This window comes from Triticum dicoccoides, chromosome 5B (genome assembly GCF_002162155.2).
Source record: "Triticum dicoccoides isolate Atlit2015 ecotype Zavitan chromosome 5B, WEW_v2.0, whole genome shotgun sequence".
Taxonomy (NCBI): Eukaryota; Viridiplantae; Streptophyta; class Magnoliopsida; order Poales; family Poaceae; genus Triticum; species Triticum dicoccoides.
Window position 1 is genome coordinate 710,396,419 of NC_041389.1, and position 8,837 is coordinate 710,405,255.

Below are 8,837 nucleotides of genomic sequence, written 5' to 3' on the forward strand. Positions count from 1 at the left end.
TACGGATATATACTGCATGTGTGCAAGTTTTCATGATAAAATATATTGACACACGAACTACACAGAAAAGACAAATTGCTCATTTTGAAAACAATGAACAATGTGCGCACTATTCTCTATGTAAATCCAACGGTTTTCACTTTTTGTGTACCTCGCGAATCAATACATTCTCTCATGAAATTTTACACATGTAGTATACATACACGTGTCAATGAGAAACGTTTTCCAGATTGTTTCGAAACATAGAAGTGTGATTTTTGAATGTTTCATAAAAAGGGCACCATGAAGCCCAAGCACCAAAATGCTGCACTCTTTGCATATACCCACATGAAATTCATTTGAATTATTTATGTAGGATTCACTCATATCTAAACATCATGATGGGTGTATGTGAGTGACCCTTAAAAAAACAATTATAGCAAACCACTGAGTGGGGATGGATGCATAGCCTCATATGTCACTTATGTCAACCTCGGTGAGTTGGACTCTTGACTTTGAAAGGATTGTCGCTTCTCTCTTTAGGCTCCTCCGACATTGGTTTGAGGGCACCCTTAATTGCATATGTTAATTATTCGATAGTGAGATGGGCTTGCACGACATTGAACTATTGTAGCCCTATAGCTTGAGCTTGCTGCCGTATTCCTCGGGGAGTTGGGACTCATCGATGGCATCCCGAAGAGTGGCATCGAGGTCCCTATCGGCGACGAACACAAACTTCTTCTTTGTCTTTTCATCGATGAAGGGGTAGACCATCTTCCATGCGGCCATGAACATGTAGGGCACGTGGATCAGGAACACACGCCCCAATCGCTCTGGGTAATAGCTCTGCATGATGTCTAGCGCTGCCACATAGCCTCGGATGTCGCAGTTTGCATACCCCCACCCTCTCAAGTCTATCACCGCCGCAAACTTCTCCTGCCCCACCGGCAACCTATAACGGCCAAGAAAAACCCATCAATTAATAACTCGATTGATCAGACGTAGCTAGCTAGTATGACAAATCAATATATGGATATATATACCTCGTGCAGATTTTGTCGAGGACATAGGCTACATAGCGCTTGAATCCGTCGAGGTCTCGCCGGGCGGGAAAGTGGCGTGCGCCATAGATATACGCCATGGGGCGACCAAGACAATCAAAGCCCTGCATGTCGACCCTCTTCTTTGCGATCTCGCCGCGCACCTCCTCGTCAGAGATGGAGCCATGGGGCTTGGCGACGCGCTTCCAGGCGAGGTACTGGAGGAGCATCATCGACGCCTTACCAATGTTGTAATCCCGTGCACGCAGGAACCGGCGCAGCACGAAATCGTCCTCCTCCTACACATGCATGATAGCGTAGATCAACAGGTGGATCATTGCCCACACGTATGACACATGGTGTTTTTTACAAAGACATTTCAATTCAAGCATTACATCGAGTTGGTACAACCCCATTGAGCGAATGTCAGGCCTCTGCATAACAAGATGCACAACTAACACGTCCAAATATAAAATAATTTATCTTGCAAAAAAAGTAAAAATAGAGCAGCAACCTAAGATGATGGAGGCCCCATCTTAAGATTACATCGCCATCTATGGTTGAAAAAAAAACTCCCTTGCCATATGCTTTTGTCGGGTAGTCATGAAAAAAAATCTCTATCCTTCGACCTTGTAGAATAGACCAAGTAAAAGCAGATATGTACAATACATGGTTGGACGGCCAATTCTATAAGGATGGTTGACCATCAAGATAGGAATGCTAGATGAACCACTCGTATCCCCCCCTCCTCGCAGATGAGAAGAGTGGGTGGCCAGCCAACCAGGAACCAACCACTATCAGCTAATTAAGCTAGCACACCAACCTAAGTTAACCGCGCTGATTGGGAAATGAAGTGGTCATGGGTTTAGGGAGTCGAGGACAGTGACAGACTGACAGGGGTCTGTACTTTGGACAACAGTGTTCCTCCTCTAGCCGTATCATTGTGTCATATCGGGTGTCCAGTGTCGTGTTAGATTCTGGCTTGTATTATATATACTCCCACGACGAGGACTCAAGGAGACGATAGATGGATGCGGTAGGGTAGGGTACCTTGGCCGCGGGGTCCTGGGCCTCGGCGACGGCCCTCAGCTCCACCACCTTCTTCCACTCCGCCGCGTCGCCGCCGTCGCCATGGCTGTGTTGGCGCTCATCAGTACCGAAGTCCATTCCTGCTGCAGTGGATGCGCTCGATCTGCTTTGGTCTGTGTTGGCCGGTAGAGGGCTGGCTGGTTCTTATCTTATAGCCGGAGAAGGCTTGGGGTGAGCTGGGTTGCTGCTACGTGTCTGAGCGAATTAAAGCTGCATGTGACCTCTAAATCATAGGCTCGAGCTTGAGCGTGAGTGAGTGAGGTGTTCCGCCCCGGTCCGTCGGCAGGAACGGAAATGGACGAGACGCACTGCACACCTACATAGCCACACGTTTCTCCCATAATCAGAGCTCGTTAATGAGGACCCCAATCTCTGGCTATCAACAGTGAACGGTAATGACAGACAGAAACACGTGCACCCAAAACCGTTGGGATAGGACCTCACGCTTGAGACTAGCTTGAGAGAGAGAAACTTGGCGTCCGGTCGTCCTCACGTTTATTTAGGATTAATTGAAGGTCGGGTACACACGACACGAGCACCACACTACAACAGAGTGCTAAGTAAACTGCTGGCGATCGAGAACGTTAATGGTTGAGGTCGACGCACGTCCTCCCTTGTTTGGTGTCTGACAGAGTTAGTGAGAGAGTGAGTTATGGGCCAACGCCCAACGGCGGCGAGATCGCCATCGTTTCCCTCGTGCAGCTCGTTCGTTTCGCAATCACCCTTCATTGGATCCGCCGCTGACACACTGGCAGACAGACAGGTTTCATTCATGCGTGCCGTCGCTTAAGGCTGGTCATAGTGGGCAGTAACTTTATAGTGCATAGTATCATAGATTAGTATCATATGTGGTCTCATTTATTGTCATGCATGACACATAGTAGCATCACATTTATTATGTTACAGTATCTATCTATGTTACTATAATCATCTCTCTCTTCTTTAATTGTCTGCCACATAAGCATGTTCACGAGTCCCAAGCGCATGATACTACTTATGTTACCCCCACTATGGCCAGCCTAATTATTCCGCCTCCTCTTTTATTCGGAACTAGTACAATTCCCGTGCGTTGCCACGGGCCTTTTAATTTTTTTATTGCATACATAAGCATAATGCACTTCCAATTTCACATGTATAGAATTTTTTTACAGTAACAATCGAAAAATGTACTTGATGCAATGTATTTTCATTATTCCACTTCACTTGCATCTCCTAAAATATCAAGAACATTGTCTTCAGCTTCCTTCGCACAGTACTTGAGCAATTATAGTAAAAAAATCTTGGTTGACTTGTAACCATCCTGCATGAGTACTTCATACAGTTAGCATGAAGATTTCACATGAAAATGTAAGAACATGCAAACATAGAGTACTCAACTTGTAAATTGGATGAACCAATTTTTTACCATTCCATGAGAGCATATTAAAATCAAAAACAAAATAACTCAACACATTAATGAAATAAATAAATATTTATTATCTCGATTATAATGATGATAAATAATTGTATGTATCTTGAATATAAAAATAGAATAGACAAATATGAACAGCCTCCCACAAAAAGGAAAAGCCACTCCTCGCCTCTCACCACACAAGCACATCACACATCCCTTATCCCCACCGCATAAGGCACAACTTCAGCAACTCACATGGCGTAGTCTTCAGCTTCTCTCCCTGCCACTGCGCCTCTTGTCCCATCACAACACGTCCCCCGACTCCTCTCCCCACCAGTCATCGCTTCCTTTCCCTATCTATGGGTCGATCTGTAGCGTAGATAAGCGGCAATTGCTGGCTAAATTCTATTGTCTGCACGCAGTGGCTGATGGACCATGCCCTACCGAGGAAAGCAACAACGGGGCCATAGGTAACAGGCATCGACAACGTCAGTGGAACCAGAAACAATGCCATCAAACATGAGCGGCGACCTTGACCAAGCTCCATGTAGGTTAGTTCTTCCCCTTTCTTGTCATGTTTTGTCTCTGTTCTCAAATGAATTATTCATATATTCAACAAACGTAAAGAAAAATAATAATCTCACGTGTATCTATCAAATAAAAATTGTGCAGCAAACTTGCAGTGAACTTCGCTGATAGTGAATTTAATTGCTTATATGATGAATGCAGAAAGAATTTCTAAGAGATAGTAACAACTGACATGAAGTAAATCCGGTAGTCCATTGTTGATTAGAAATGTATGATAATATGGCTCAGAGATGCAATAGAACAATGGAAGGGTTGCACTTGAAGATCAAATAGGACAACTCTGAGCAGTCTATGGTCACAAGTTGTTTAGGCCCTAGATCTCAAGCATCAACTCTATCAGGAAGGGAATAAAGTGAACCAACTTCACAAGAAACAAAAATATAGGATTTCTATTTATATGATATGGGAGCCATAGACAATTGACATGTGATGATATTTCATGCTTGTGATTTGTAGATAAATGCATCTCCTCGTCATCTTTCTATTCCCCTCCCTATCCCACAATCATTTCTTCTTCATGTGTTTCTCATGGGGCCAAGCATAATCATTGATATGAATAGTCATTAAAATATCAAATCACTACAACCAACAATCCATCATCTGCTCCAAAATTGACCACAAGAAATAAACCAATTGCAAGAGACTGAAGTACAACCAAGGCTTCAGATTGCAAATAAAATAAAATAAAATGTGCTCCATTATTTTAGCTAAAATAACAGGTAAAGGTATTATTAGTTTTTTTCCGCATTGCCAGTGATGTATATGCTTGTAACATAATCACAATCTCTTCAAAAATTAACACATCACTTCTCATTTTAGAAAGTTTTGAGTGTTACAGGCTTTTAAATATAAGACTTAACTCAATTGCCAATAATGTGAGCTTGACTGAACTAATGGGTAGTGTGATGCATTCCCCAATCATTTGACTTTGAAATTTCAGAAATGGAAAGATTATAACTAACCAGTTGAAAGAAACTTCAGTCAAAGATGCCAGTACAACTCCACCGAAAAATGGTACGAGAGAACCTACTAGGAGTAAATAAGGTGTCTGCAGGAACAAAACAACATAAGTATCTTTTTCGGCGTATTTCATTTGTCAGTACGGACCACTTACCAAAGCTTGAAATAAAATACCTGTCCAAGGAAGAAGACAGAGAGTAGACAAGGGCACCATGGTGTGCGTCAAGGAGACAACCACCTTTCCCAAACTCAGTTGCCTGTTTGTGTATCTTGAGCCTTTAGGGACAATGTTCTTTTTCCTTCCTCATTTAGTGCCAATAGCAGGTGGGTTGGCGTTTGATTGATGTGCCTCAGCTTTCTTCTGGAAAAGCACATTGGCTCGGCTTCAGCTTCACATGTAGTTAAGTGAAGAAGAAGAAGAAACGATAACACGCGGTATATATGTCCATACTTTAGTCAGTCAAAGTATTTTTTTTGAAAGTTTTGTTCAGCTATTGAATTTATAAGTCGAACATATATTATAACACTAAAAGCCTCTTCTGCTGCTCCATCAATAATAGTCCAGAAATAGCAAGCAAGTGAACAAAATACAGTGATATGTGTGTAGATTGTCAGGATTCATCATTGCATATCATTTTTCTCTGGATACTACATATGCAAGCGCATGATATTGATATGCCAACATTTCTGAATAAGAGCCATATTTTCAGCTTGCTAAAACTCAAAAAATACATAAGCTCAGAAAATCCATGAAGGGAAGAAAACTCAGAAAATACAGAAGTTCTAAAACATGCAGACTTGTTCACACTAAATCAGTACCCACCTTTACCCATCAATACTACTTGCTTATTTTGACGAACCGTCAAACCTGTAAGGAATTTGTTTACTTCTATAAATTACAGAAATAACATTATGAAAGATGCATTTAGGTACAGAGTTATAGGTAACTAACATGAATTGGATCTTGTAGGCCCCTGTGGCCCTGTATATATCTGTCTCAAGTCTTAACAGCTCCAGCTCTTAGACAAACATAAAAACAATGTTAAATTCAAATGCCTTAAAAAACCACATGAATGAAATTTTGTATCGACCTGAACAACTATCAAGTCACACACCAAAAACGTCTATTACAGGATAGGAATTTTGTTGCTTCCCTCCAACCCCAATTGTAATCAAATTTTGACAAAAGAATGAATTACCACAGTGATCAATCACCTGAAGGACTTGAAATCATAGTGATCAATCTACATTCTTCCTCAGGTCTTTACTTTGAAACCCGGTTTGCCATGCTGCTTACAGAAGAGAAATGCTAGAAGCAGAAACTTCAGGTCTCTTGCAAGTCCAAAGTCAAACAAATTCAGAAGTTACTTCCAGTTCATTTCACTAACTAAGCCAAAACTAATCAAGGCAACTCACATGTGGGGAAATCCTCAAATTTTTGCAGTCCCAACTTAGAACTAAGAGAACTAAGTGAAAGTGGCACCTTTCTTCTACGCACCGCAACAGTCCTGTATGAAAGAAAAATAAGAGTGTCACTTGGCTTCACCATGTACCTATATTTTGTTAGCCCCGCGACGCAAGTTGAGAGGTGAGAGGTGATTCATTTTTCAAGAGAATTAGTCAAACTCTAATATCTTCACCATGTACTGAACTTTGTCGAGATGAGATGATTCAGTTGCCTAGTTTACAAAGGTTAGATGATCTGATTTGATCAATTTTCCACTTAAACTAAATATCATTAAACTTCCGTTCAACTAAGCAGGGAGACATTCTGGGAGGCGTGGTGAACTTTTCTTCAAAGGTAGTTTTATGTTTCTTGCTTTTCACCTCTGCATTTTGGGCACCACCCAAATATATTTAACAAGAAAATACTTACAGTACTAAACCTGACCATTCCTTGAGAATACACAACAGGAATCATCAATATTTTCAACAACGGTTTGGTTGCCTCTAATGACAGCCACGCATGTTGAGTTTCCTTCTTCTAGGGGCCCAAGATTAGGTGCCTGCAAAATAAGTCCCAAACTAAGGTACAATACGGAAACAAAATATCCAAAATCGTATTAAAAAATATGCTATAAAGCAGCGAATGCCAACACTCTGTTCTACCCTTTTTGTAATCAAGAAAAGCACCAAAAGAGCACGAAGCCAAGTAATGCATAGCAGATGAGTAAGTGGCCTAGAAATGACAATACCTTTACAATTTAAAATCAAAGATATCAAGAACGTGTTCTGTCTACAAGTACATATGCACTTTAATTGCTTACTTCTAAGCTTCAGCATGTAATCTATTTCCAGGAACCTCGTTCAGCTAGCAAGATTTCTCACACGATATTATTTTTTAGAACCATATAGACTCAGTAACAATCAAAGTCAAAGAATGGTTGCCTGTGGTGGACAATCACAGTAACAAGATTTCTAGACTCAGTAACAATATTGTCAAGCATCCGAGTATCTTTGTTTTGATAATCAGGATACATGTGGTGGATAAACAGGTGCAGGAGCTCATTATTTAGGTGAGTGCAGATTTCCAAGTATCAGCACAAGAAACTCTTCTGTTGTAATACACTCTAGCTATGCCTGAAACAAATAGGATTATTGGAATGGTTTGCTCAACAAATTGTTACCCGAGTATTCACCTTCGTCTATTTTGCACAAATGGGCTGGATAATTAGTTAGTATTGCGTCAATGAAAATAAGATCACATGTGAAGAAAATAATATTCAAACCTTCTTTCTCCGACACTGAGAAATTTAGCTCTCTCACATATATAGATGAATTCATTATGAGAAAGTTTATCCCAACCACGAGAGATTGAGATTTACTCAATAGGATAGCTAAAACTTATAAGCAACCATTTTAGAAATGTAATAAAGATCTAAAGTGCACTCTCAAGTTACCTTTACCATAGTTTCTACGGAGGCCAATCCAATACCTCCCTGAATTGTTTAGCTCAGCACTGCTGGCCTCTTTTCCTTCATCCATATCACCCTGCAATGTAGGAAACTCCACTGAAATATTAAGATGTATATGAAAATCAGAATTCAAGCAGTTAGAATTTAGTAATGAACAATTAGGGTACTGCATAATATATTGCAATAACTCATTAGGGTTAGGCCTCCGTAGTGAAGATGTCTCGGACAGTTACTGAAAGTGGCTATCAACCATGAATAAAATCGTTTCTTGCTTCATGGGCCAACTCTTACCAGAAACAGTGTGTGCTTCTGATTTCGGCGTGCAGAACACTACAGGCCGCGTGTCAGTTTATTGCTTGCTGAACATACCACCCAAAAATGACTCCACTACAAAAATGACTTCACCGGTGCTACCACCCATCTCTCACACCATCATATCAGGCAGGCAGGCGGGCAGGCAGTCTACAGACTCATCTCTTTCCACTGCTGTTCTAGCCGGCATGCAGCAAACATTTCATTTCACTGTCTAATTTTGGGAATTTTAGGCCTACCACTCTTTGCACCATACTGACAAAATAGAAGACAAAAAACGTCCTGGTAATTTTTCACCTTGAATGCTCTCGAACTGCTGGGACCTAGCGGAGAAGGGCACCAGGCAGTAGTTGTTGACGAAGTCGTTGCCACCAAGCGTGATGAGCACCAGCGACTGGCTCATGCGCTCACTCGCCGCGTCCTCGCCGACGTACGCCGCCAGCCTCTACTGGTAGTCCTGGAAGTTCTGCAGCAGCTGCGCACTCCTGATGATGTTCACCTGCACACACACACATACAACATTATTGTCATCTCCATTGCATTATTGTAGATACGTATACA

At 41.5% G+C, this 8,837-nt stretch overlaps 1 protein-coding gene and 1 long non-coding RNA gene across 2 annotated transcripts; both read right to left on the bottom strand.

Moving 5' to 3' along the window:
* Positions 1–292: 292 nt before the first annotated feature.
* LOC119306794 (phosphatidylinositol transfer protein 3-like) lies at positions 293–2,231 on the bottom strand. Its single transcript, XM_037582919.1, has 3 exons — positions 2,070–2,231; positions 1,023–1,318; positions 293–931 (listed from the first exon to the last, which is right to left on the bottom strand). Exons 1-3 carry the CDS (start codon positions 2,184–2,186, stop codon positions 616–618), a joined length of 729 nt encoding a protein of 242 aa, XP_037438816.1. The 5' UTR covers positions 2,187–2,231; the 3' UTR covers positions 293–615.
* A 1,730-nt stretch (positions 2,232–3,961) lies between these two features.
* LOC119306795 lies at positions 3,962–6,832 on the bottom strand. Its single transcript, XR_005149041.1, has 6 exons — positions 6,466–6,832; positions 6,265–6,381; positions 6,002–6,068; positions 5,224–5,410; positions 5,052–5,137; positions 3,962–4,086 (listed from the first exon to the last, which is right to left on the bottom strand). It is a non-coding gene; the product is annotated as an uncharacterized LOC119306795 (long non-coding RNA).
* Between the last annotated feature and the right edge of the window lie 2,005 nt (positions 6,833–8,837).

Bases quoted from the DNA above. Each gene is read 5' to 3' on its own strand.
- LOC119306794 (XM_037582919.1), bottom strand. From the start codon at position 2,186: ATGGACTTCGGTACTGATGAGCGCCAACACAGCCATGGCGACGGCGGC. The intron at 1,319-2,069 runs GTACCCTACCCT...ATGCATGTGTAG, and splicing joins CCCAGGACCCCGCGGCCAAG to GAGGAGGACGATTTCGTGCT. The intron at 932-1,022 runs GTATATATATCC...TGGCCGTTATAG, and splicing joins CTCGACAAAATCTGCACGAG to GTTGCCGGTGGGGCAGGAGA.